Genomic DNA, 26974 nt, shown 5'->3' on the forward strand with positions numbered 1-26974 from the left:
AATTAAATAGTTGAAGTAAATTTTTCTTATAATTTATTTTGAGATATGAATTTGCGTTTGGCTAGTTTGGATTGATATTGTCGGTAGTTTGTTTAATTTGTTGCCAAAGATTGGCGATTAGAATTTGATCGCGGCGTAATTAGCTGCAGGGGACTGATTGTTCCTGTCGCTAATTGCGGAGTGTGCCCTAAGCCCTAAGCCCGATCGCCATCGATTGTGATTCATTACCGAAATATACTAAGCCCGGTTTAGCGGATTGTAAGAGCTCTTTGGGCAGCGTTTCCCGCACCCAAGCTGGACGAAAACCTAGAGAACTAAAACAAATCCTTTTTGCCACGATTCCTCACAACTCGCAATCATGGAAGACTCATAGGAAACGATCAACTTAGAGAATCACTTCTGAATTCTTCAAAAAGAGAAAGTATTGTTTTGAAGAATATTCTTAAAAATAACAAGAAAAATATTAAATCCAATGTTTTTAAAATGTAGTTTTTTAGCCTTTCCAAAAGTATAAAAATAATATTTTGATCCGTGATAGAAGTAAGATTGCTGGCTGCAATCAAAGAGGAGAAGATCGAAAAATAAATAATAAAGTTGAAAGAGAACTCGCCGTATGAATGGTGGGAATGATCCATTCTAGCAGAGATAACATAGAAGAGTCTCGACCGGAGAGAGACACGAATAGCCGCAAATATGCTGGCAGACTTTGTGATTAAAAAGTCGACGAGGAGAAGAAAAAAGGATGCAAAGCACAGCCAGGTATTTACTAAGCGAATCAGAGAAGAAACTCGAATCGGCTCTATCCCCTTATTTTTACATTGCCCGCAAACCGTATATTAAAAATGATTGTGACGCTAGAATTTCCGTGAAGCCCAATCAATCTAGCGATTCAGTCCCATAAGGAACGCTCTCAGTATAAACATAGGCATTTGAGTTCGATTGACATTTTTATAGGGTTGAGCGCGTCGCCAGCAGGCCTTCTCTGATATTATATGAGGTTATGACCCGAGTCGCACCTTCACCGTTTCGTCTTTATTACTAGCCGCGCTTTCCAAGTTTTATTGTTACAGGCAATTATCAGCTTCCATCTTGAGCTTTATTCGTCCCCAAGATTGACGGTTAATCCATTCCCGTATCGTCTCATTTTTCTCCTAAACTTTTTTAGAATTATTTTTCTAATTCTTATTTCTCATCAATAATTTTTATGTTTTTGTAAAAGTCTCACGTGTTTTTCCCATGATCGAAAGTTCCACTGTGAGTAGAAAATAAGAGGCAGGTACAGTCAGCTGGCAGGGGTTGAGGAGCTACAGTCAGTTGGTAGTTTCACTCCGCCAAAGCCGACGTACTGTCAGTCTAAACAACTTTAACCGCTTTCAGAAGAGATCGTCTTTGCGAGACAAAACTTGTCAGATAAGGTATCAAGTACTTGCCTATCAGACTATAAGAATAGCTCCACCGAAAGAGTAAAAGGGAGAGCGCTTTTTTTGAAAAGAGAGAAAATAAGGAAAAATTATAACAAAGAGAATTTTTCATTCAAAATAAAGGTAAACCTATATTTTCCCATCAAAAGCATTACGGTACTCAGATGAAAATTTCAAAGGATTTTCAAAGGATTTAGAAAATGTACAGATTCGAAAAACTTGCAATTACAGTCTTATATTTATAATTTCGATCCAAAGTTTTTTGCACGAATAAATGTGGCTTTGGTGTTCGAAGTGAGTGGCTAGAGCGTTTGAAGGGTTAATTGAGTACTGAGATTGCTTGGCCTGCGGCGAGTGTGAGTCGTCTTTGACTGTGTGCGTGCCCAAGGAAAATTTCTTGCGGGAGATAGACACCTCACTGGATGGGCGCTTGCCGAGAGCTCAAGCCTTTACTAGCACTGTACAGAGCTCTGTGCCCAAAACACACTTGAACCGTTTTTTCCGGCCGACTTTTCACAAGAGAGCGCGTGCCCGACCCACAGAAGTAAGAATTTATAAGGTAAAAATTGAGTGTTTACAGCCTCCAAAGTTGACGCTAGAATTTACACCTGAACGCCCCAAAAATTAAATTAACTTGGAAATTTTTTTTTCATTTATTTTATTCAGCCGCTCAAATTTTCTTTGTCCTCCAAATCTGTGGAAAAAGAAAATCTATAAAGAAAATAAATTTTTCAAAATTAAGAATCTAAATATATTCCTTGAACTTTCGTTATTCAATTAATTAATTTTGGGTTAATTTATTATTTTTATTTAAAAAAATTATTATCAAATCTCTCGTTTTCTTTCTTTTTTTTTATCTTTTCCGGTGAAAAAATGAACTTCAGTTTGCGACGGGTGCCATCTTTCGTGGGCAAGAAATGATTGTATCGAATAATTTATTGCTTTTACTTTTATTTTCTATTAACGGGGCTGATACAAAACGGTGTTGGTGGCGCCCGTGCGCCGTCGGCGGCTTTAGGCACACTGCAAGCCCGGGCATCCATGTGCGATCTTCCTATCCATGCCACGCTCTCATCGCTGACTCTACTCACTCTGCCCGGTGTGAGAGAATCATTCCAGAGCCATTCCAATTAAAGCTCCTTTTTTGCTAAAAGAGACTCTGACTGTAACGACCATCGCGAGGGCGAATAAGAGAGAAAGTGGAATTGATCGAACTTGCGAAATTAATTAATCGAAAAAGACAATCTCCAGCAACTCAAAAAAAAAACTGAAAAAAAACGAGAGAGAGAGGCGGCAAACCAGAGATCATAAGAAAATCTATCAAGAAGGGTCAAATTTACTTTTACTGATGTCGGGCACTCTCTGACGCTGCTTTGCCGGCGTCTGGGTGGATTTGATGGTTCAGTGGGTTCTGAATCGCGACCGGAGCAAGTCAGTCCAACTACTTTTTCTAATTTGCAAAAAGATCTTATTATTAAAGAAAGATTTTATTTAGACAGTTATGCTTACTTTTACTAAAATTTCTATAATTATTTTATTACTAGCGTCTTTAAATTAAATCAATTGCAATTGCAAAATCCAGATTTCTTTTTTTACCGAGCGGTAGATGGCGCTAGTCAGATTTTAACCGACCATTCAGGACTCGAATCTGGCGGTGGACCTGGGCACGACTTGGGCCGCCCCGTGCCACAATCCTCTACGCCCATAAGGAACTGTTGTTCAATGTGACGGATGCTAATGATCATTTTGAGAAAAATGTTAATGCGTATCAATTGGCTGGATAAAAATCAATAGGTTAATAATTCATCCCCAGTTATGAATAACAGTGAGGAGGAGTATGCAGAATGACGACACAAAGGGAATCACGAACTGGAACACCGTACTAGCCGTGAGTAGTCTGCCAGCTTTCTTGCAGCAGAAGAAGCGTATAATCGCCCGTAGAATGCATCTGCTAAACCTGGTAGCGCGCGCGGAGGAGCAGAGCCAGGATAAATTGGCGCGCGCACCGTGGGTGCCATGATCAACCAGATAAACCGTCTGTTAATCGCTCTACCCGGTCCGCTATCATTGATATTCTTAATTCGCGATTCGAATTTGCTCCTCCTGCCGTTGCCAAGCCCAATATCATGAGCGACACGGGACCGTTGAATCCCGGAAATATACAATTTTTCTTGAAAACTCATTTGAAACTTCAGAACGCTCAATCTGGCGGTCCAAATGTCGCACAGAAGAAAAAGCCAAAAGCTCAAACGGGGATATTTGCTAACAAGGCTCCTCGGGCCTTATTTTGCCTTACTCTCCAGAACAAATACCGCCGTTTCTGCATTAAGCTTGTTGAATTAAAGGTATTGCCAAAGTGCGTTAATTATGTATACAGGCTCCTAATCGCCTCTCACTGGCTGATCGCGTCTTTAAGGCCTTTGATTATTTTATTCTTCTCACTATCATTGCCAACTGTATCACGCTGGGCGTCCAAACACCTTATCCGCAGAGCGACTCTGATCCCACGAATGAAAAAGTGGTAAGTTTCAACTCCATCTACCCGATTTCCGTTCTTAGCAATCTCGAAGTACTTAAGTCTGTCTACATTATTTTCGATACTACAGAAACGAGTAAAATTTCTTTTAAAAAATCAAAACTACGCGCCGGACCAACTACTCGCTAGTGATGACAACACGCAGCGGTGATAAATGAGCACTTGGTGGCGCAGGCGGTGCTTTAAATAATGAATGAAATGCAGCATATATCCGACAGTGAATTAGGATTATATATCGATTCATTCGATTTCTGCTTTCTTCCCGGGTGTATTCAATTTAATGTAAACAGACAAATCCCGCGGCGGACGAATCACCGTTACTAATCGCTTCGCTTCAGGAAAACATAGAATATGTATTTATGGTTATCTTCACGTTCGAGTGCGTGCTCAAAATCATCGCTTATGGATTTACGATGCATCCGAACTCCTACCTCCGCAACGGATGGAACATCCTCGATTTCACCATTGTGATCATCGGCCTGGTGTCTACTGTCATGGAAAGAATCGTCTCCAAAACCACTGATTTCAAAGCTTTACGTGCCTTTCGAGTGCTTCGACCACTTCGCCTAGTTTCTGGAGTGCCAAGTAAGCTCCAACTCAAGCTCCCTCCTTTAATCACAGTGCTTTAGGTTTACAAGTTGTCTTGAACTCAATCTTCCGTGCTATGATTCCACTTCTCCACATTACTCTCCTGGTAAGTCGCGCGAAATGACGAGAAAGAAATATTGTTTAAAAAATTATTTAGGTGTTTTTGTTATCGTGATTTATGCAATCATCGGCCTCGAGCTTTTCAAGGGAAAGCTCCACGCCACGTGTTACAAATTAGGAACCCAAACCTGGGTGAACGTCAGCGACCTTTATGGACCAGAAGCGCCTTTAGTATTGAAAGACCCTGGCGATTTTTCCGTCGACGAAGACGGCTCGCCCTTTCCTTGCGATCCTCAGATAACGCAGGGAAGAGACTCTCGCTGGAAGTATCAGCCAAAGTACAGCACCAATTACAGTGACGACGACAATCACGGCCGAGTTTGTCTTGAAAACGAGCTCTGCCTCGGCCCTGCAGGAGAGGCTCATAAATTTTGCATAAAAGCTGTCATTAATATTTTTTGAAATATTCGACGAAAAACTACTTTGTATTATTCAATTAATTGTTGAGATTTGAGTGCGATATTGCGTGCCCAAATCGCGCGTATGTGTGCCCACAGGGCATGTTAACTATTTACGAGGTTTATGATGCGATTCAACTTGCATGGTTTGACTACACCAATGTCATGTCAGGAGCAATATAGATCCGAGCTCTTTTGAGTATGATTGAGACTGGTATTGAGCATACTGTCGCGCGGCCAAGTAATTGTTCCATACACTTCAGATAAACTGCAAGACAAGCTACAGTAGCGTTTTGCTATCGGATTTGCGCCCATACTAAATGTCAGCGCGAATAGCACTCGTACTGAGCCAGGTTAAGCCTGTCTCACACTTGATCCAGAGACGAACATGTTCGACCCTAATAAGCCGCAAGTCGACAATTGCTACCACGACCCGGAATGGCCCGGTTGGCGCGGTTGGGAAGGACCGCACGGCGGTATCATCAACTTCGACAACATCTTCTTCGCCATGATCACCGTCTTCCAATGCATCACGATGGAAGGCTGGACGGACGTCCTCTACTATGTGAGTATTCTTACTGTCTAATTACAGAGTCTGACATTGCTCGCCGCAAGAGCTGATGCCCGTCACTGTCACTGCTTTCTCTGACGCGCTAGCTTCGACTGTAGCTCCCCTCCCAAATTGTTTGTTTTCGACGAAAGTTTAAAAGACACTCCCGATTTCCAAATTGTGAGTTTGGGCGTCTGTTAATAATAAAGAGGGTATTAAAATTAAATTCATCATCAACCAACCGCCCCTTACTCCGTCAGACACGCCTGGGCCGTGACAGTTGCGCCCTTGGGAGAAATTATTGCCACATTTCGATAGACAGATCGCCCAGAATGAGTGCCTGCTTTTTCTAAACAAAGATTTGATACTCTTATCTTAACGTTTCTAAATGAATTTAGGTAAATAATGCTTATGGACGATTATGGGCTCAGGGTTTCATTCCCGTGCCTACGATCTATTTCGTCAGTTTGATTATCATCGGCTCGTATTTTGTGATGAACCTAATTCTTGGTGTTCTTTCCGGAGAGTTTTCAAAGGAAAGAGAGAAGGCGCGCGCCCGAGGCGACTTCCAAAAGCTGCGCGAGAAGACGCAGATGGAAGCCGATTTCAAGGGCTACTTGGATTGGATCACCCGCGCTGAAGATATCGAGCCAGAGGACGACGATCTCGACGACAACTTGTCCCTGCTGAGGGAGAACTCGCGCCTCGGCAAGATGGCGATCATCGACAATCACATCGACATGCCGGATTACGCTGGCAGTGACTCCAGCTCAATCAAGCGAGCCAATTTGGGCTGGTGGGGCAAGACCAAACGCAAAATGTTTCCAGCTTGCTACAGCAAGAAAAAGTAAGTCTCGGAGTTTATGCTCGCTTGCGTAACTTGACGAACTTTTGTTGAAGGAAGAGATTAGGGAGTTGACACCCATAATAGCTTAACCGTAGAAAGGGCATCTGCGCCCCTTAATCGCTCAGAATGAGCTTGGCAATCAGCAGTAATTTACAGCTCGTGTTGTTAGCGCCTGGCCATCAAGAAGTAGTCATGGGATTGTCACTTTAGCTCTTCTTGATTGATCGTGTCCTCTTTTCCAAAAACGTAAAACTTCCATTATCCTTATTTTCTACTGCTTTATACTTTGTCAAACTTTTACGCGGGCATCATTCTAAAGTTGTCCTTAGAAGCCGTAATTGGCATCTAATTTAAGAAAGAGCTTCTTTATGAAAATAAACTTACTTAAAAAATTAATCTTTAACGGAACTAAATTAAAATTGAAGCGAGTCTTTTCGCCGCTGGAATGGACGAAACAGAAAACGCCTGCGTTTCTTGGTCAAGTCAAAATCTTTTTACTGGTTCATCATTTTCCTCGTCTTTTTAAATACTGTCGTGCAGGCCTCTGAACACTACAATCAGCCCGACTGGCTCACCAATGTTCAACGTAAGTTTAGCAGTAGCTTTTCCTTTTCTGAGATTTTCAGTTGTCGCGAATAAAGTGCTGCTTGGGCTGTTTACGGCCGAAATGTTTCTAAAAATGTATGCTCTGGGACTTGTGACTTATTTTTCGTCATTGTTCAATCGGTTCGACTGTTTCGTCGTTTGCGGCTCCATCATCGAACTCATCCTTACCTCGGCTAATGTCCTCGAACCACTTGGAATTTCTGTTCTGCGTTGCGTACGCCTTCTGTAACGGGATCCACCAAACAAGTCAACTTCGAGATTTAAAGAGTAAAATGTCTCCTTCGTGAGCTAGCTGGCCATTAAGAATTAATACCGAAAAAACGTTAAAGTTAGTGTTTCAATTGCGAAGCAATCCCCATGGGGCCAGTGCGGCCCGCAGAGTATCTTTTTGCATGATAATTATGGGGAAAATATTTGAGCAGAGCTTGGCCAAGTGCCAGTCTGCTGCGGCGCGATCAAGATCGAATGTGGATCCCCCCGATAGCGAATCTTTAAAGTGACCAAGTACTGGGAGTCACTGTCAAACTTAGGAAAGCCTTGACAAATGTAAACATTTAGGAATAATTAGCATTTGATCCAAATCAATAGATCGCGCTCCGGTGATTTCTAAACTAGGCTTAATTCAAAAGGAAAACTTAAATTCTTGAAGCGATTGTCAAGGCGTGAAAAAGTTGCCTCTTTATTGAATTCAATCCGTTCAATCGCCTCACTGCTTTTGCTGCTAGGACTTTTTATAATTATCTTCAGGTACGTTATAATTAATTATTTGATGAGCATAGCATTACTTATTCATGCACTATTATTATTTTCTGTGATGCAGGCTTCATTAAATACAAGAATAGGGCAGATGCAGAGGGTGATGTTTTACTGCTTCGCCTTAATGTCCTTTTCTTTTGCAATCGATAAGAATATAGATTCTAAGGATATCTAATGGATTATTCACATATTTATACGCATATAGTGTAGCCATGCCAGCTAGCGACTCGATTTCCTTCCAACAAAAAGTCGCTCTTTCACGCATCAGAAAGCACTTAGCAATAACTATTACAGAATTACCGATTTGTAGTTTGCTTGGGATGCAACTCTTTGGTGGAAAATTCAACACAATCGACCAGGCACAGACGCGCTCGAATTTCGATGATTTTCTACACGCGCTGCTTACTGTCTTTCAAATCCTCACTGGTGAGGATTGGAATTCTGTCATGTATTCTGGAATCCAAGCTTACGAAGGTCCAGCAAAGCCATGGTTACGAATTTGAAAAAATGACTGTTGATTATGCAGTGCAAGATTTTTTTCCTTCTTGATTTTAAGGTGCCACTTTTGTAACCCTACTAAGCCACTTGGAATGGTGGTCTCAGTCTATTTTATCATTCTGTTCGTCTTCGGAAACTACATTCTGTTGAATGTTTTCCTCGCCATTGCCGTCGATAATCTGGCTGATGCGGAAAGCCTCACTAAATCTCAGCTAGGGTCAACAGCGATCCGCCGATCGATTCTTATACTCATGCATTTATAGCTTTAGAAATAAGAAAAATGATTCCTCGCGTTGACCTAAAAACAAGAAAGAAAATGAAGAAGAAAAGAAACGCAAGAAAACTCTCCGCTTCCAGAAAATCTCAAGGGTCTTCCGAAAACGCCAAGTTGTGGAACAAGTGGAGCAACAAGTCCAACTGCCCGAAGAGGTAGAGGAGATTGACGAAGAAATCGCCGAGAACCAACATGTGCGAATAGAAGTCACTTCCGCCTCGGACAGTGAGTCCCTTCATTTGCCTGAGGGAGACGAAGACTCGGAACCTGAAGTGCCTTCTGGGCCCCGCCCGAAACGACTTTCTGATCTGAACCTCAAGGAGAAAACGGTTCCTATGCCCAATGCGTCGGCTTTCTTCTGCTTGAGCACGACTAACCCCTTCAGGAAGATATGCCACAAGATTGTCAACTTGAACGTCTTCAACAACATCATCCTCGCATGTATTGTCTTCTCCTCAATTACTCTTGCAATCGAAGATCCGATCGACGAGTCATCGAGGAAAAATCAAATTCTGAAGATTTTCGATTACTTCTTCACTTCAATCTTCACCATGGAAATTGTGCTCAAAGTGATCTCCTACGGTGCCATCTTCCACAAAGGCTCCTACATGCGATCTTGGTTCAATCTTCTGGATTTGCTCGTTGTTTGTGTCTCTTTGCTGTCGATTTTCAGCGATTCATCGACATCTGACATTTCCGTGCTCAAGATTTTGCGAGTTCTTCGAGTTCTGCGACCGCTGCGAGCCATTAATCGAGCAAAAGGACTGAAGCACGTCGTCCAGTGCGTCTTTGTTGCAATCGGTACCATTCAGAATATCATTCTCATCACTATGTTGCTCATCTTCATGTTCGCTTGTATTGGCGTCCAGTTGTTCAAAGGAAGACTTTATGCCTGCAGTGATAATTCCAAGACGACCATGGAAGAGTGTAAAGGTAAAAAACTTAAAATTACGCTCTCATTGAATAACGAAATTTCAGGCGAATATGTGGAATTTGAAGACAACACATTCAATAAGCCTGTTTTGCGCCAGCGCGAATGGCAGAACAGCGATTTCAACTACGACACTGTGCACGGCGCGATGCTGTCACTCTTCGTCGTGGCCACTTTTGAAGGCTGGCCAAGTCTGCTGTACAAGTAAGCGATCGTCGAAAAATTTTTATAAGGAAGCAATTATTCTGGTCCTTGTCGCGGCTGGGCGTAAATCTATTGTAATCCTAGCTAAGCTGCGTGATTCATTTACTCAAAATCAATTTCGCGCAATTTCGTCTCTCCCGTGTCTTATGGAATCGTTTTAGGTCAATTGACTCCTGGTCGGAGGACCACGGACCGAAGTACATGGCTCGCTCTGGCGTTTCCCTCTTCTACATTGCATACATTATTGTCATTGCGTTCTTCATGATGAACATCTTCGTCGGTTTCGTCATTGTCACCTTCCAAGAGCAAGGAGAAATGGAATATAAGAACTGCGAACTCGACAAGAATCAACGCCAGTGCTTAGGAAAGGCTTACTAAACCAACTATTTTGAAAGCTTGGGAAAAAATAAGCAGTAGTTCAAAACTTTTGCTTACTATTTGAATGAATTAAAAAGCCGTTACAAAGAATACGCGCTAAAAGCGAAACCCATTCCACGATATATGCCGTCAAATCCCTGGCAATACCGCGTTTGGCTCGTTGTCAACTCACCTTACTTCGAGTACTTTATGCTCGGCCTTATTTTATTGAATACCCTCTGTGACGGATTTCTTAATTTAATCAGATCTACGAGATTATGAAAACAGTAGAAGCTTTAAAAGCTTTCGAAATCCGTAATCAGTTTAACAGTTCAGCACGACCAACAAATCCCCAATCTAACGACCCTACTTGGCTACCTAAATGTTGTCTTCACTACGCTCTTTACCATCGAAATGGTCTTCAAAATGGTGGCCTTCAAACCAAAAGTTAGGCAATCTAATTGATCACTGATCTAATTGAATTTCAGCATTATTTCCAAGATCCCTGGAACACTTTTGATTTCATCGTTGTTGTTGGCTCCATTGCCGACTTGTTCGCCGATTCCAAGGACAACAACCTTTCGATCAAGGTTTCTTTCTTCCGTCTATTTCGCGTTCTTCGACTTGTCAAGGCACGGATCGCGAAATTATTAAAATGGAGCTTAATTTCATCTAATACGTCAAAATGAGATGAGTGCTATATATCCAGTTAAATCGGCAGATATTTATGCGAAGGGCTAAACAATTTGAGTAAATGACCAAAAAACGAATTAGATCGATCCTAGGATAGCTGCTTTCGCGGGGCGAAGGCATTCGGACACTGCTGTGGACCTTTGTCAAGTCAATCCGCGCTTTGCCATACGTTGCCATGTTAATCTTGCTACTCTTCTTCATCTATGGCGTTGTCGGCATGCAAATGTTTGGCACCATTCAGCCGCTCGAGCATAAAATGATCAACGAAAATAACAATTTCAAATCGGTAATCTAACTTAATTATAACACGAATGATACGAGTGCTTCAGTTCTTCCAGTCAATGTTGCTGCTCTTCCGCTGTATGACTGGAGAAGCATGGCAAGATATTATGCTGGACTCGGTGGCAAATCGCGAATGTAATCAGCGCTACCTCCAGTCTTTGCCTGACCTGAAGGGAATCGACTATCCACCGATTCGCCCTGAAGACGGCGACAAAGAAAAACAGCGTCTCTTCGATATCTACATGGAGAAGAAGTTCTCTTGCGGTTCCAACTTTGCCTACGTCTACTTTATCAGTTTCTACATGTTTTGTGCCTTCTTGATCATCAACCTTTTCGTTGCTGTCATCATGGACAATTTCGACTACCTGACGCGGGACTGGTCGATCTTGGGGCCCCATCATCTGGACGAGTTTGCCCGCATCTGGGCTGAATATGATCACGACGCCAAGGGCAGAATCAAGCATCTGGACGTCGTTACTCTTCTGCGACGCATTCAGCCTCCTCTTGGTTTTGGACGTCTTTGTCCACACAGAGTTGCCTGCAAGCGCTTGGTCTCGATGAACATGCCGTTACAGTCTGATGGAACGGTTATGTTCAATGCTACTTTGTTTGCTCTTATCAGAACCTCGCTCAAAATAAAAACTGAAGGTAGGAAATTAATCCTCTCTTCAGCGTACTAAACTTTCATTTCAAGGAAATATTGATCAGGCAAATGAAGAACTTCGCTCTGTGATCAAGAAGATTTGGAAGCGAACGTCCATGAAGCTACTGGATCAAGTCGTTCCTCCAGCTGGGAATGACGATGTGACAGTTGGCAAGTTCTACGCCACTTATCTCATCCAGGTCATTTCTACTCCCAAATATTTTTTTGAATATCATTTTTAGGAATATTTCCGCAAATTCAAACAGCGGAAGTTAGAGCGTCAGACCGGTGGCCATCGAACTGCAGCCGCTCTCCAAGCCGGCATTAGGTGAATATCAGAGCGAGAGGCAAATCACTGGATTATCTTTTTTTAAGATCGCTGCAAGAACTCGGTCCAGAGATTAAGCGGGTTATCTCCTCCGACAACATCCACGCTGCTGCTGCCGCTGCCTCAGGAGAAGATGGCGACTTTGTCGACGAAACTTGTTACGAAGACGAGGAGCCAGTTCACAGGTCAGTCAAATTAAAAAAGTAAACGATTTTCATCTCTTTTTTCAGACGACGACATTCACTTTTTGGAAACTGGGCGAAGAATCAAAATTCACAGTTCAAAAACTCCTCTGATCCCGTTTACCACACTGTTCGTCCCTTGCAGGTCCAGAAAGTTTATCCTAAATACGACGACCCACGTGGGGAAAAGAGCTCATTCCCAACGATTACAACTACGAGAGCCACTATGGCAGTCAGGAAAGGGAGCATTTTACATCACCAAGATTCTCTTCCATGATTTCAAAATGCAACCTCTAAAAGCGCCATCAGCGTCCAGCTCATCCTCTTCAGCGAAGTGACCGTGCTCCCATCGCTGTCGAAGATGAGGACTCGTCCTTTCCAGAAGATCAGGAGTTCACTGACGAGGACATAAATACCAACAACAACCACATCGCAAATCACTCAAGTGATGCAACCTTCTTGGGCGTCGAGTAAGCCTCTTTCGAACGACAAAAACTAATCTCGCACTTTAGCCAGCCTGAATATCTCACAGATACTACAGTTTCACAGCCGCATTCACCAATTGGAGCCTTATCAAATCTCGTCAACTCTATTCGCCGCACAATGGGCCGCAAACTACCTCCTACGCCCTTCCACAAGCCCTACTTGGAGGAGTCAGTAGAAACCTTCATTCCGCAAAATACCTCAAGGTTGCGCCCCTCTTTCTTTTTTCTTGCTAAGCTTTCTTCCCAGGCCATCGGTTGATAGTCAAAGTTTCTACGAACGTCGCTCTCTCGGCCGGGCGAGCAACTACGAAGCCAGCGGCGCCTTCCACCAGCAGAAGTCGTACTCGTCCTCGGAATCGGACTCTAGCGACCCGACCCGCGTGCCCAAGTACAACTCGACCGTGATCGGCCGCAGCACGCGCAGCCTGATCCAGCAAGTCTTCCTCGACGAAGATCTGCCGCAACTCGCCGCCGACTCTGACATTGTCTCAATCACGGGCAGCGAAATCGCCAACTCTTTCCAGATTCCCCTGGAGCAGCTGGAGAACGCAGCAGATGAGGTAGCCGAACATAAGAGAGACCGTTGTTCATTATTTACTTACAGGTGATTTCGACTAGCTCACGCTACTCGCTGGAGGAGAGCGGCTTCGCCCGCACTTCCATGCCAAATTACGACAGTTGGGTAGAATCGACGTGAAATTTTCCAATTTCTCCAAAAAAGAAAAAAATAACCTCCGACGATGCCTCAGCACAGATACTTTACTGTACTTCCGATTCAAAGTTCAAAACCTTTTTTCCCAAAGTTTACCTTTTTATTTTAATTTTTCACTTTCAGAAGCCATCTTACAATCGCGTTTTTGGCCCTAATAGTTTTCATTATTATTTCCCTTTAACACTCTATTTATTTATTCAAATGACCCTAGCTGGGGAGAAGACTGTAAAGAAAAGGCTTTTAAACCGAACGAACCTGCCACCAATTAGAATATCAATAAATATTATCAAACAAATAAACTTCTTTATGTCTTTTTGAAACTTGGCTGAAGACATAGAAGAAGAAATTTCAAAAGGCCAGGAATAGTTATCTTCGTAGTCTGGAGTTAAGAAATTCTTAATAATATATTATATATCATTTGCAGTTATTAATGAAATTATAAAAAGCGTGTTGATGGAAAATCATCGAGGAAAAGTTTTCTTGACTTTCGAAAGTCAACGATAAATGCCGAGCTTTTCGAGAAACTGGCTCGAAAAATCAAAACTCGCATTTCTCTTCTTTCGAGATTGGACCAAAGTCAGTCCGCTTTTTGACTTCAGAAGAGCAGTTTGAAAGTTTTTGTGACGAGATGAGTTTGCTGAAAAAGAGACCGAAACTCAAAGGAACAGGGGAGTTACTAGCATCTTACTGTAGTAAATGCATTACGGCTTGTGATGAGTATGTAATCAATTGAAAGAGGACGCTTGAATTTTCGTTTGTGACCTCGATTGAAAGATGAAAAGGCAGCAAGGACTCAAGAAGAGCCAGTGATCCCTTCATCTGCGCCTGAAGTTCGGCAGATACCGAGCGAAATTATGTCCATCGACGTTTCTGGTTTGACTATGAAAGAGGCGGTGGAGCTACGAACGGACCAGTACAATCAATTGGTCAAAAGTACAGGCGATTTGTGAGTCACTAGTCATTTTCCCGATTTGCCAATGTGTAACTTTGCTTTTAGGAATATCTTCGATTGCGCTCTAGAAATCGCCAACGAACGGGCGGATCTGACTCGTCAGCTTGAAACCGTGCAAGAAGACGTGCTCAAGGAAGACGTCTCGATCGGTACGAACGTGCCACTGTTTTTCATTCCTGATCGTTTTTTTCTAGCGGCGAAGGCGATTCAAATGGTAGACGCTCCCTTTCTTCTTGAAAAACAGCCTTCGATCAAAGAAGAAGATCTCCAGAAACTCGCTGCTTCTGCTGATTCGGCCCGAGCTGCTTTTAATTGGCGCGCAGATCAATTGAAAGGTATTTAAGACTCTGTAAATTATCGCTACATGAATTTTAGAATTGGAAAAGAAAGCAGATGAAAACTTCTCGGAGCAGCGGGAAAAGATCCGAGAAGAAAGCCGCGAACTGCGAAAGCAGACGGAAGAGATTTGGGAGCAAATCAGACGAGAGGACGATGCCGCCATTCAGGTCTTCAGAGGTGGACCAGGAGAGGAAGATGAAGAGGATGACTTTGGAATTGGCGAGGAAGAGTTTCGAGAAATCAACGAAATGCTTGAGGGTCTCAAGTTAGATACGGCGGTAAGACAATTAATCAAGATACATTTTTTATAAAAATTATAATTGCTAAATATATTTTGCAGGAAATTCGAGCGCGCCAAGAGGCGGAAAAGGAAGAAATGATGCGGTCGTTGGAGCAAACGCGAGTCAAGACAACGCAAAATGAAAAGATCGCGTCGCTCAAGATCGAAAAAGCGGAAAAGATGTTGGCGGAGAAAAGAGCGAAGGATGACGCGCTGAATGCGGAGATTGAGACGCTCGAGCGAGAGATTGCGGCTGAGGAGATGGTTTTCCAAACTGAAAGGTAGTTTACTTTGCTCGAAGTTAATGAGTACTATTTTTGCAACTTTCAGGGAGAAAATAGTGCGCTTAGATGAAGAAGAAAGGGCGCTAGCCGATGACATCGCCCGACAACAAGAGGAAAGCGACGAGCTTGATAAGCAAATCGCAGAACTCTCCAAAGTCCTTGAGGAGCAGAATGCGCTGCTCTCCCAGGAAATGGCTGAGAACGATGCCCTTGCTAAGAAAGAAGTCGATTTGGAGAAGGAAGTTGCTGACTTAAAAAATGAGTATTCTGCAGCGCAAAACTCCATGTCGATCGGCTGGACGAACTCGATCACGCTCAGACGGGAAATCACCGCCGGCAAGGATGATTTGGCTAGGATTTCTGAAGAATGGAAGGCGGCTGAGGAGGAGAAGGAAAAATCGAGAATGGAGCTGGAACAAAAGGTCAACCTTTTCCAAGGTAATTTTTAAAACCAAAATGGATAAGCAGTGATTATCGTTAAGAGTTGGAGAAGAAAGTCGCTTCTGAGGAGGCTTCGCTCGCGAGTGGCAAGAAAGAGCTAGAATTGGCGAAAGAAAAGTGTTCCAAATTGGGCGAAGAAAATCAAGTCGCTGAAGATTCCGCCGCTGAGCTCGACGATAACATCAAAAAGTAAGTTTTATCCTTTACTTAAAAAGTAATTTTGAATAAGGCTCACTTCTGATGTTGACCAACTCGTCGAGAAGCAGAAGCAATATGAAGCTCTTCTTGTCCCCGAAGATAATTGATACAAAATACTAGTTTGAATGTCAATAAAGAAGATATCATACAATTTTCTCTGTCTGTTTGTCTTCCTCAATGATTTCGATAACTTGTTTATCTCCTTTCTATTTCTTTTTGTTACAATTGCAACCGATTATTATTTGTTTGAAAACTCGCAGTGATTATCAACATTGACCTAGTTTCAACCGCTCAAAACCATGCGCGATTGCATCCTCGACGCCATCGTCCTCGAATGCGCCACCTACCTAGCTAATCCTCATCAAGATTCCGACCTCTTTTCATTGAATAAACTTAGTTGGACTTCGCGCAAGAATGAACAATTTTAGAGGTGAAAAGACGAACTTAGATTCCACTAGATGAAAATCTCAGAGAGCTAAGCAACTTGAAGACCGCCATTTTATTTTGCAGGTCAGACTCGTTCTCGAGAAAAAACTTTACCTAGATTTTTTTTCAGCAATATTTGCTAGAGAAAAAAAAGGAACCAGAAATGATCGCTATTTATAAATTATTTAAAGAGGGCACTTTAGATGAAAACAACAATGAAAAAGGTAAAACAAAGAGAATTGCATACAATTATTAACGATTTTTAGACTACCAAAAATGGGTCTACCTAAAATGGGAAAAAGAAACGACCGACATTGAACACTCTTTGGGAATTCTCGACAAGCTTCGATCATTGGAAAGCAAACTTGCCCAAGTGATCAAGGTAGGCATCTCTACTTGGGCTTAAAAAGTCAGATGTTATTCATCCATTTAGAACATCAAGAAACGACTGGATAATTTCGAGGACAAAGTCTTTTTCGGAATCTGGAAGGCAGACGACATAATCATCAAATGGGAGAAGAGAAAGCTTGAAAGCGCTCTTGAGGAACAAATTGCTCTCGCGAAGGATATTCAGAAGTTGGAAAGCGATCTTTTCCGTTTGCTCAATGTCGCATAATTTTACTTTCTTCAAAACTGTTCACAAACTTTAACACTGCAAAAAATTCGTAAAACAAATAAAAATTCATAAAATCCGAGAAAAACTCACTTCAATTCTCTTCCAGCAGGGGTCCTCCGCTCCGCGTGGGAAAAAGTCCTCATCTAAAATCGGCGCGCGCAGAATTATTTCTAGATGAAAACCGGGTGATGTTTATGATTTGAGAGAAGACTTACAGTAACTGCCAGTAAAACGCGAGAAATGACGAAACGAATAAAAGTGCACGAGGAAGGTAATGTGGGTATCAGCTTTGAGGCTGGCAGATTGCTCACGTGGGGAGATTCCCTGGTCAAGGCGTGGCCCAAAGGATTGGAAAATGAAGCTGAGGAGTTGGAATGCTTCGGCGACGTCCGACATGCCCTTTCTATCAAGCATGAAAATAAGATTTATGGTAATAGTCCTTTTAAAACGCGTGAAGGACTGAAACTTTATTTTAGTTCACGTGACATCCGAAAGTGTCGACACTGAGACTTACGAGTGGCCTTCTTTGCTCGAGGATAAGAACTACACTCTCTTCCGCTTTACCTGCGACATCGGCTGCATTGCCTCGCTCAAGAACGCGGAGTCCATCCAAGCAGCAGCCGGAGCCGGCGATTTCAAGGTTAAATGGAAAGACCTTCAACGGCAAAGAGAAGTGACTCTTGAAGGACACGATGCGCCTATCCTGAGCGTTGCCATTGATCCTAGAGGCAAGCTAGTATGTTCAAGCTCCTGCGACGGCTTCCTCAAAATCTGGGACTTATCAAAGGCCGAATGCATCTTCAACGAAAAGCTATTCTTCAGATCCAGCGACATCGAACACGCCAAGTGCTCGGCCAAGCTCGAGTTTGAGCCAAGAAGCGGAGAACTGCTCGCCGTTCTTGTCGAAAAGGGCGCCAAGATCTTCAATCGTTCGGACAACACTCTCCTCCACGACATTGAAGAGCCAGAAGTTCCGAAAACCCTCGCTTGGTCCAAGTGTGGCAGCGTTTTGGCCATCGCTCTCAAGACTGTGGTTAATTTTTATGACACAAAAAGGCAAGTTCGAGAGATAAAAATGAATTTTACATAAAACCATAGTTTCTCAAAAATCCACGAAATCTGCTCCGAAGAAAACTCTCCAATTTCCGGCATTTGCTTCACGGACAAAAGCGTTTTGATCGCCGAAAAGTCTGGAACGCTTATTTCAACCCCAACGAGCGATTTCATCACAAAAGAAATGAAAGGAAAGTCTTCTTCGCTGCCCAAACCAGTCGCGAAAATCGTCTCAGAAGAATCAGTCGCTATGTCTGTCGACGATGAAGAAAGTAGGAACAACCAATTCCTCGACGAGGAAGCTGGAGAAGCTGGAGAGGAGGAGGAAGTGGACGATCTTGAAGCGCTCTGGGACGAAGATGCAAAATCCGAGACGGATGAGAAAGCGAATGAAGAGGGAGCGATGGAGTTCGACGAGGATTCCAACAACGCGGTCAGTCTCAACGCTGTTAGGGACAGCGTCCCTATGGATAAGCCAAGAGAATACTCTGATGGCGAAGACGATGATTTAGCTGGAGCGATCTATGAAGGCCCGCAGCCCTCGCAGATGCAAAAAGCATTCCAGCCAGGCGAGAGTCCAAATTACAATGCCAGCAGGTACCTGTGCTGGAATTCGACGGGAATCATCAAAGGAATGATCGACGAGCAGCGGGGCATTTCTACGATCATCATCGAGTTTCATGACGTGTCCGTTCATCACTCAGTCCAGCTTGCCAATCAACACGATTTTGTTCTCGGCGATATGTCGGAACAAGGTAGATCATCAGTTAAGTATTGCTTTCATTTCTGATTTTAGCGATTATTCTCGCTTCGAAAGGTGAGCTCGAAGGCGAAGATAGAAAGAAATCAATCGTCAAAGTGATGAATTTCAAATCCTGGTGGGACAAAAACCGAGAATGGCAAGTCGAGCTTGCTAGAAGAGAAATCGCAGAGGTAGTCTGTGCTTCTACTGATTCCGTGGCTGTCGGAACCAGTGCTCGGTGAGTTTTAACTTCTTGAAACTCTCTTCTCAGATTTTATTACAGAAACATCCGGATGTTCTCGCATGCAGGTGCTCAAATCAGGCTGGTTACCGTTCCCGGTCCAATTGTAACGATGTCGTCGAATCTCGAGCAACTATTTTATGTTTACCATCGACATCAAGGATTCGAAGGAGATCAATACATGGCATGTGGAACCATCGCAAGCAGAAGAATCGGGAAGAAGCGACGAACAGCAAACATTCCCAGCGATGTTGCAATTTCCCCAGGAGCGAAACTGGCATGGGTAGGCTTTACCGACGAGGGAACGCCAGCTACATACGACACGACAGGCATCGTTCGAATTGGTAAGAATATCTATTAGAAAATTAAATATTATATTTTTTCAGTTGGTTGGGCTGATCGTCAATGGTTCCCGATCGCGAACATGACTACGATCAAAAAGAATTTCAAGACGGTCGACTGGTGGTACATGATTTCGATCAACGAAGGAAACAAAGAGATCGCAGCCGTACATTGCGAAAATGCAACCTATCCTGAGGTGCATCCGAGGCCCGAAGTTCACGTGATGAGGATAAACATGCCCCTAGTTAATCCGAAGACGGACATTTCTATCCAAGAATCTGAATTGGTATGTTTGCCGTTTATCCAAATGATGATTTTGTTTTTAGATGATAAATGCAAATATCACAGGCACGATCGACTCTTTGAAAAAACGTGGATATGACAACGACGACGAGATGGAAGAGCTCGTCCAGAAGCAGATCACGAAGGGCATTCTAAAGCTATTGCTCGGAGCGATTATTCAGGATGCCGATGATCGCGGCTATGAGATTTGCAAATTGTTGGAGCATCCGGGGCAGATTCAGATGGCCGTGCGACTCGCCAACAATAAGGTTTGATTTTGTTGAGATAGAATGAGGTTGAAAAACGAATCTTAGGGACGAATAAAACTGGCGGAAAGACTGAACGATCTGGCGAGAAAACGGGCGGAAGAAGACGATAGCTCTTCTGAGGAAGAAGAAGAAGAAGAGGATGAAAACGAGGATGAAGACGCGGTGGAAGAAATCGAGGAGGAAGAAGTCGTCGAGCAAGGGATTCCAGACGAAGGAATAGCCAACGAAGTCAGCCAAGATGGTTCTACAAGTAATTGAAGCTGTTATTGTCGAGTTACTGAGCTTGAAATTAAGTTTCGAACGTGTCGACCACGCAGGGAAGCACTCAGGAGTCACGAGAAGCTGAAGGAGATGCAAGAGCTGCGGAAGAGAGACTTGCGAGACAGAAGGCGCGCAATCCCTTTGCGCAAACGAGCACAGAGGACGATAAAGAGAATGACAAAACCACGCTTGACGAACTGCCAAAGTCGGAGGCCCAAAGATCGAAGCCAAAGACTATGAAAGACAAACTCGCCAGATTCAGGTAAAAGAGACGCAATGAAACATTTGCGAAGTGGTTTTTAGAAGCAAGCAGAAAGCCTCTGGAGCTGCGGCGAAGTCTTCGAAGATTCAGTCCAAGATCGCCTTCGGCAAGCGGAAAGAGCTGTCCACAGAAGAGCCAGCGACAAAAAAGCTCAAGGCCTCGGCATTAGAAGCCAGCAGTGACAACGCGAGCGGATCAGCTGTCTCTACCTCGATGGCGATGGATGATTTCGCCGCTGGGTCTGATTCTGATTAAATTCTACTTTAGAGAAAAATTCTAGTTCACATTTATCACTGCCTTTATCAATAAAGTCCATCAGCCTCAATACACAAACAAGCAAATTCGAGACATTTGAAAGTTTGCCCAATATTCGTTTTTTTTAATTTTAGTTTTCTGCTCAATTCTAGTAAATCAGGGTCTCCTTTTTTTATCTTTCTTGTAATACCGCGGTAGATGTCATGCTATTCTGCCAGAAACAAAAGAATAAGACGAAAAATTGTTAATAATTTATTTTGTAAACTTCGCTTTACAAAATAATCTCGTCGGAACAGTTACATCCATCATTCTGACTGCAGATGCGATTCATTCTGTAGCAGCCTCCCGTTTCCAAGATATCTTCCCTTTCTGTCCACGCGAAAGAATGTTGCTTCTTTTTTCACTCAGTGAGAGCCTTTTCTCGAAGTTTTGCAGCGTTCTCGCGCAGTTCGTCAGGTTTGATTTGGGCTCCCATGTTGCTGACTCAAGTGGCCATCCTTTCCAGAGCACATGATATTGAATTACTCCGTTGCTGGATCGCCGCTTTCCCATGATCTCCTGGACTTCCCATTCTTTCTCCGAATCTGCTTTCTTTTTCGTTTCCTTTGTCGAATGCTTGGTTTCGTCTTTGTATTCAGTTTTCATCCGCTCAGCTTCATCAAACAACTGATTCTCGTCAATATCCTCAGCGTAGTAATTGAGTTCTCGTTTTTTCGCGGCGCGTTCTCGTCCTTGATTTTGTCGGATGTTTTCACCCCTCTCTTCCTTTACTTGAGTCTTCTTATCTTCGAAACGCGTTGGAGTAACCTTAACTACATTTTGAAGTAGGTGCTTGTCTTTCCACGGCACATATCGTTTTTTATAAGAGAGGCTATCGTCCTTTTCAAGCTTATCATCCGGGCTAAATTTCGTATGTATGATCGTGAAAACGTATCCCTGAATGAAATCGTTTATAAATAATTATTCTTCAAAAGTTAAATTGACCTTGGAGTAGATGAAGTTATTGACAATATTTTCATCTTCCGAAATAAAATCCGCCACTTTGGGCTTTCGTCTTTTTTCAATCTTCCTTCTCATCGTTTTGTTCCTCGAAAAATTCTCTTCCAAGCGTAAAGCGTGAAAAATTGTGGCTTCGGAAAAGAAATTTCGCTTGCAACGCAAACTTAAGAACAACGGCCCTTATTTTTGTCTGAAAAAAGTCTTCCAGACATCCTCAAAAGTTTTTTTCTACATTCAAAAAGCGCCATCAAAAGTGCGTCCAAGATTGGGAGTTACGCGTACTCAATAGCCTTTCGAGAATCAGTCGGAACGAGTCGAAAAAAACTCACTTGCTTCAAAGGAAAACCAATCAGTCCGCTTTGTTACACGTGAAGTTTCCTTTTTTTCTTTTTTTTTTTTTGAAAATGATGAATTTTTCAACTGAGGATCATGACCGAGGCAGGAAAAGAGAAAAGCGAAAAACGCAGGTAAAACCTTCTGAATTACTACTGTATTCTACGGTTACTGTAGCATGAAGAGACGTACATGACAGATTTGGAGGGGATTCTGACAGATGGAGGAGAGTTTTCGTCTCAAAAACGACTCAAAATATCGCAAAGTTTCAAGAAGGAAGGGCTCTGAAAATACTTCTTGTGTAATAATTTAATTATAACGTAATGTCAGAGTAAAAAAACGTAATTGTAAGAGCCAACAAAGACACAAAACGAGCAGAAATCACCCTCCGGAATCCCGTCCAGAAGTCCTCCTTCAAGACTCATTCAGGGTGCGCCTCGACAGTCCCAAAAGAAGACATCAAAATCAGGATTTTTACTGGAGAAGTACCTTTCGCCAGAAGCCATAATAGTCTGTCGAAAATGCGCCAAGAGGGTTGATCCAAGACAGGACATTGCCAAGACTGTGGACATTCTAGAGCGCGAGTTCACTGTTTCTAACTGCACAAAAGTGCTTTGCAGAACATGTAAGTGATTGACTTTTTAGAGTAAACTTTCTGACACCGTTTTTCTTTCAGGTAGTGAGAGAGCTCAATCGAAACGAGAAAGCTGCATGAGACACTGTTTTGTGGAAAAATGCGAGAGGCATCCGTTGATCGAGTTTTTCATCCCGCTTTACTGCGACTGGAAAACTGTCTACCAGCCAAGGAAATGTCAGCTACAATCAAGCACTGTTGTGACGAAGCAAATCGAGCGCGAACGAGAAAATGTCAAATTTAGCTACCAAAATTTGCAAAGAGATTCGAGAAAGACGCAGCAAGAAATCCATCTGCACCAGAAGATTCAAAATGAATTGATGGCAAAGGAACAGGTCGCAATTACAGTATGATTAGTATTTTTCCGCAAGTAAAGATCTGATAACAGGAACGCATGTTTTCCGAAAATCTGGAAAAAGCATTCAAGGACAATAATGTTGTCGAGCAGAGAATCGCCCAGAGCAACCGATACATCCAAACCTCATCAGAACTCTCTGTAAAGCTTTCTCAATGACAGTATAACGAGTTACCGGTATATTTAGAAGCAGAGCGACATGGTACAGGAGCGAAGCAACTATCTGACAAAGAAACTCAAAGAGGCTACCAATTTCAAAATGTCGCTTTTGGAACGGATCAAGTCGATGAACATCAACTTTTAGATGAGTTTATTTACTGCGACAATGTACAATAATAAACAATCATATATACGGCATTGTGGACTTTGATGAATAAACAATAGGGCATCGTGGCTGTTGAAAGGATTGAGTTGGTGGGTGTTGAATCTTTAAAATGGGATATCCGTGCCGCTTCCTAACGGGCTGTTCAGCTGGCACTAGAACGCTCTCCAAGGACCGCGGCGAGTACTCGTAGGCGAGCAGCATCGAGCCACTGATTTCTTGTAAAAAATTCATGCACTCGATATTCAATGTTTTGGGACCAGCCGGTCGAAGCTCCATCTTCCCATTTAGAAGTTTGCCCTTTTCGTTTTTGAGATTATGAGAGGATTGCTGCTCCTCCTAATAAGTGCACTCGACGCAGGTACTTTCACGTAGAGAAAGGACAAGAGATTAAACTGGATTTAAGCGATCATTCGACAGACCATCTGCAAGAACAAGAATGAGATTGACTCGGCCTCTCTTTCCGTCAATTTTGTCCAAGTTAGCATTGACGGAAAATCGCTCGAGAAGGTGACGAAGATTCCGCTACGAAGTGCAAATGAAATCACAGATGACAATCGCATTCTAGATCAGCGTAACTATCAACACATTTTTTCGGAAATCATTAATCTTCAATTCTAGCCGTAACAAATGTCGTCTTCGAGCTGCTTATAAGAATTGGTATGAAGAGTTCCTGGATCTAATCTATCATTTTGTCCATTTTAGAAATCGTCTGGAATACTAGAAATACCGCAGATAGGCTGTGCTTGTCTGGCCTTGAAGTTAGAAAAATAGGACTACTCCAGGCACTGGTTAAATTTCAAGTCATTTGATAATGATTTAGAATAAGTTTTTAATAAAAATTATTTAACCGTGCAAAAGCCGATCCAAATTTTGGATGAAGTTGACGGCCAAATTTACCAGTTCGGCTGTCCTTTTACAGATTGCGTCAAACAGAAGACAAAGTTTCTGCCTCCACGGTTAAACTTTCCTTCGAACGGAACATTCTATTCAGGAAATACTCGCCAAAGCTGACTCAGTTGAATACAGTCAAATTTATTAACAGTCTGGGTACTTGTGGGAACACATGTTCTACAGATGTAGTAGGTGACTAACTAAAACCCTTATTTTGGCAAGAATACAAATCGCAGAGTCCTGTCGAGCTAAAAAGGGCCTCTTGAATATTTTAATCAATCTCTAGAGCGCAAATGAGGGAGAACGATTAACTTTATCGATTAAAGACTCAAATTAATCGAGCGCCGTACTTCCATCTTTTAACTCATCGGAACTTCTTTCTTTTGCCTGTAAAAAAAGAAATAAGAAAGCCACGCTGTTCTTCACTGTTCAGTCAAAAGGCTGTAGCTCAACATAAAATTGATTGTGGAACGTGTGTCGAGTAAGCAAAAGTCGTTTCCGTAAAACTGCGAAATATGACCGACGAAAATGACCTGAAGAGTGACACGGCGGTCGGAGAATCCATCGACAAGCTCAACCGTTACTTCGACAACCTGTTCGAAGACGTGACAAATTTTGACGGGTCACGTGCAGCCGTTTTCCGTCCTTATTCGGGCTATCTCCTGGCAGATGTTGTCTTGACATTCACGGACTGGACAGATAATTGGCGAATTGATTTGCAAAAGCCGTCCATCATGGACTCGATGAAAACTGCGCTAGGAAATGTCAATCATCATGTTCATGAATTTTCATAATGACATCAGAAGACGCCTGTTGTTTTCAAAAAGGCATTCTGAAATCATAGAAGAGTACTGGTGACATTCCAAAGAAACCTACGAGAACTCAGTGTCCATTGAAAACTTTCCTCAATACCACGAAATGGAAACAGCCCTAATTGCCCTCTTTCCGACGCTTACTTTTTGCGGTCTCATCTTTCCCGCGTTCATCAGTTTTAAACACGAGTCGGGCCCTAAGTATGCACCCACAAACTCTTTTTCCATCTTCTTCTTTCAGCGTGACTCGAGCGTAACCGATTTTAAGACGGTGTCGGCGTTGGCTTTTTATGATTTTTACAGTTGTGGAGACTTATTTGGACGTTCGCGTTTGGCAGAAATTCGCAACAACTGGCATGACTCTGACTGGATACGATCCAACTATTTCTAACTTGATGATATTTTTCACCTTCATGACTTTCTTAGTCCAACTTGTGAAGTTTAATCTGGCCGTCATCCCCCACATTAAAGGCCAGATTCGCAATCACATCAGAAATCGATATCTGCAGCAACTTGACTCTAATCTTTCTAAAAGCATACAGACGAGTTAAATTCGGCGACGACAAGTACAGTGTGGACACTACAAGAACTGTTTTTAAAATTGACAGCTTCACGGCAACGTTGTATATTTTCGGCCGAGTCCCGCTCTCGTTCATTGTCCATTTTTACCTTGTGAAAATGAAAGTTCCTCGTGCCATAGGAGCGGATATCAATTAATTGTTACAAAAATAATTTCAGGGCATTAATTATAATTTGCTAGAACAAATAAATTAAATCCGTGGATCAGGTTGAGTTTTGAATAAAAAGAAAATTAAAAGATAGCCACGAAAATTGCTTTGAGATAAACTCAAAAAAGTACCACGAGAACTAACTTGGAAGCTGATCTTTCACGTGCCAATCTACCTTTATCTCTTTTGGGTCGCTTATCAGAAGGTATTTTTAACGTCTGTCGTTATATCAATTTTTAATTTTAAAAAGGTTCGAAGAAGCATCAAAGCGACACGAGATTGCAGACTGAAACCTTCCGCACAAGTCGGCAATCCCAACTGGCAATGGGTCTGTGAACCATCACGCACCACTTGCTGACCATATTTTAGCTCCTTGGAATGCCTTATTTTCTAGCTCCATTCTACTCCATCATGCTTGTTGCTGCAACAACAAGCTATCTTCAGATGGACGAAAAATCCCAGCTCTCCCTCAAAGGCTGCATTGTCGGCCAAGTAAACATCTGCTATCCGAAAGTTTTTTTAATAGCATATTTTCAGAACCCCGTCTCACAAAATCCGCTAAGTTTTCGCTGCCTCCGCGCGGTTGACTACGCAATTCTGATCTTCTTCTCGGTCTTTATGTTGTCTGGGCTGGTCATGTTCATCTTCAGAATCATCAATAAGCAGGTAATTATTTTACTTATCCGATAATTTCTTAACTTTTTTGAAAAAAAGATGGAGCTGCTCCCCGCGCTGAACGAGGAAAGTTACTCGAGAGGAAATCGTGCTCGCGCGCAGAAATCAAAGAGGACTCAGCCAGCCGAAGAAAGCAGCGAAAAAGTACCGTGAACTTGATAATTGACAATAATTGGTTTCAGACACAAGCGGCTGTGGTTTACGACGCAGCGAAAGAGACCTCATCGAAAGTCGTCACCAAAGCTGTTAAAAGTAGGAGTGGCTACAGTATAAAGAGTATCCAATCAAACGGGTAAGGCCGTCCTGTTACAGTCGCACGCTAATGACGGACGTAGAACTCTTTTTACAGTGTATTCAGGTCCGAAGCTTCCCGCCTCCTCGACCAAGAAACCGAACGAACTGAGAAGGAGTCATTCAAAAGTTTTTGATGTGCCCAATTTACCTCAAAAAGTCAAATACCTTACCTGACCTTCTTAACAACTGCCTCTCTGACCCTACCATCGAATCAGCATAATTATGTACATTTGTTACTGTAAATAACACGCATAATAAACGCAATGGGAAAATG

The 26974-nt window shown here is 42.7% G+C and overlaps 6 protein-coding genes across 6 annotated transcripts in view; 5 read left to right on the forward strand and 1 right to left on the reverse strand.

The window, feature by feature from the left end:
* The first annotated feature begins 1350 nt into the window (after nucleotides 1-1350).
* Nucleotides 1351-12506, forward strand: LOC145706484 (voltage-dependent L-type calcium channel subunit alpha-1D-like). Its single transcript, XM_081783902.1, has 29 exons — nucleotides 1351-1415; nucleotides 3061-3128; nucleotides 3253-3309; nucleotides 3617-3766; nucleotides 3838-3942; nucleotides 4296-4542; nucleotides 4587-4655; nucleotides 4703-4836; nucleotides 5470-5628; nucleotides 6012-6460; nucleotides 6886-7046; nucleotides 7087-7291; nucleotide 7333; nucleotides 7551-7585; nucleotides 7727-7813; nucleotides 8133-8297; nucleotides 8397-8544; nucleotides 8630-9527; nucleotides 9573-9729; nucleotides 9891-10091; nucleotides 10194-10334; nucleotides 10416-10533; nucleotides 10575-10718; nucleotides 10877-11065; nucleotides 11109-11709; nucleotides 11756-11904; nucleotides 11947-12032; nucleotides 12080-12217; nucleotides 12263-12506. The coding sequence occupies exons 3-29, from the start codon at nucleotides 3259-3261 to the stop codon at nucleotides 12489-12491; spliced, it is 5217 nt and encodes a 1738-aa protein (XP_081640028.1). The 5' UTR covers nucleotides 1351-1415; nucleotides 3061-3128; nucleotides 3253-3258; the 3' UTR covers nucleotides 12492-12506.
* LOC145706482 (dehydrogenase/reductase SDR family member 6-like) overlaps nucleotides 4307-26974 on the forward strand; it is a 31063-nt gene continuing 8395 nt past the window's right edge. The window contains exon 1 of the mRNA XM_081783900.1: nucleotides 4307-4310. The gene's annotated coding sequence lies outside the window, so the exon portion shown is untranslated. The remainder of the gene's footprint in view (nucleotides 4311-26974) is intronic.
* On the forward strand, nucleotides 12519-13666 carry LOC145706483 (uncharacterized). Its single transcript, XM_081783901.1, has 4 exons — nucleotides 12519-12684; nucleotides 12727-12903; nucleotides 12947-13259; nucleotides 13304-13666. Exons 2-4 carry the CDS (start codon nucleotides 12818-12820, stop codon nucleotides 13394-13396), a joined length of 492 nt encoding a protein of 163 aa, XP_081640027.1. The 5' UTR covers nucleotides 12519-12684; nucleotides 12727-12817; the 3' UTR covers nucleotides 13397-13666.
* Nucleotides 14177-16103, forward strand: LOC145709450 (uncharacterized). Its single transcript, XM_081787134.1, has 8 exons — nucleotides 14177-14357; nucleotides 14409-14512; nucleotides 14558-14698; nucleotides 14739-14980; nucleotides 15043-15263; nucleotides 15313-15704; nucleotides 15749-15896; nucleotides 15937-16103. The coding sequence occupies exons 1-8, from the start codon at nucleotides 14266-14268 to the stop codon at nucleotides 16010-16012; spliced, it is 1416 nt and encodes a 471-aa protein (XP_081643260.1). The 5' UTR covers nucleotides 14177-14265; the 3' UTR covers nucleotides 16013-16103.
* LOC145707304 (WD repeat and HMG-box DNA-binding protein 1-like) lies at nucleotides 17071-20720 on the forward strand. Its single transcript, XM_081784811.1, has 10 exons — nucleotides 17071-17377; nucleotides 17424-18003; nucleotides 18046-18755; nucleotides 18797-18980; nucleotides 19026-19327; nucleotides 19370-19611; nucleotides 19652-19876; nucleotides 19922-20126; nucleotides 20171-20399; nucleotides 20441-20720. Exons 1-10 carry the CDS (start codon nucleotides 17188-17190, stop codon nucleotides 20652-20654), a joined length of 3081 nt encoding a protein of 1026 aa, XP_081640937.1. The 5' UTR covers nucleotides 17071-17187; the 3' UTR covers nucleotides 20655-20720.
* On the reverse strand, nucleotides 20946-21792 carry LOC145709485 (uncharacterized). The gene is made up of 2 exons (XM_081787176.1): nucleotides 21639-21792; nucleotides 20946-21590 (listed from the first exon to the last, which is right to left on the reverse strand). Exons 1-2 carry the CDS (start codon nucleotides 21729-21731, stop codon nucleotides 20982-20984), a joined length of 702 nt encoding a protein of 233 aa, XP_081643302.1. The 5' UTR covers nucleotides 21732-21792; the 3' UTR covers nucleotides 20946-20981.

Source organism: Oikopleura dioica, chromosome XSR (genome assembly GCF_907165135.1).
Source record: "Oikopleura dioica chromosome XSR, OKI2018_I68_1.0, whole genome shotgun sequence".
Classification (NCBI taxonomy): Eukaryota; Metazoa; Chordata; class Appendicularia; order Copelata; family Oikopleuridae; genus Oikopleura; species Oikopleura dioica.

Coding starts and splice junctions, on each gene's coding strand:
- LOC145706484 (XM_081783902.1), top strand. CDS start 3,259: ATGCAGAATGACGACACAAAGGGAATCACGAACTGGAACACCGTACTA. Junction 4,543..4,586: donor CCTAGTTTCTGGAGTGCCAA/GTAAGCTCCAAC, acceptor ACAGTGCTTTAG/GTTTACAAGTTGTCTTGAAC. Junction 12,218..12,262: donor GACGAGGAGCCAGTTCACAG/GTCAGTCAAATT, acceptor CTCTTTTTTCAG/ACGACGACATTCACTTTTTG.
- LOC145706483 (XM_081783901.1), top strand. CDS start 12,818: ATGGGCCGCAAACTACCTCCTACGCCCTTCCACAAGCCCTACTTGGAG. Junction 12,904..12,946: donor ATTCCGCAAAATACCTCAAG/GTTGCGCCCCTC, acceptor CTTTCTTCCCAG/GCCATCGGTTGATAGTCAAA. Junction 13,260..13,303: donor TGGAGAACGCAGCAGATGAG/GTAGCCGAACAT, acceptor ATTTACTTACAG/GTGATTTCGACTAGCTCACG.
- LOC145709450 (XM_081787134.1), top strand. CDS start 14,266: ATGTCCATCGACGTTTCTGGTTTGACTATGAAAGAGGCGGTGGAGCTA. Junction 14,358..14,408: donor GTCAAAAGTACAGGCGATTT/GTGAGTCACTAG, acceptor CTTTGCTTTTAG/GAATATCTTCGATTGCGCTC. Junction 15,705..15,748: donor AAAGGTCAACCTTTTCCAAG/GTAATTTTTAAA, acceptor ATTATCGTTAAG/AGTTGGAGAAGAAAGTCGCT.
- LOC145709485 (XM_081787176.1), bottom strand. CDS start 21,731: ATGAGAAGGAAGATTGAAAAAAGACGAAAGCCCAAAGTGGCGGATTTT. Junction 21,591..21,638: donor ATAACTTCATCTACTCCAAG/GTCAATTTAACT, acceptor GATTTCATTCAG/GGATACGTTTTCACGATCAT.
- LOC145707304 (XM_081784811.1), top strand. CDS start 17,188: ATGACGAAACGAATAAAAGTGCACGAGGAAGGTAATGTGGGTATCAGC. Junction 18,981..19,025: donor GCTGTCGGAACCAGTGCTCG/GTGAGTTTTAAC, acceptor ATTTTATTACAG/AAACATCCGGATGTTCTCGC. Junction 19,612..19,651: donor CTATCCAAGAATCTGAATTG/GTATGTTTGCCG, acceptor TTTTGTTTTTAG/ATGATAAATGCAAATATCAC.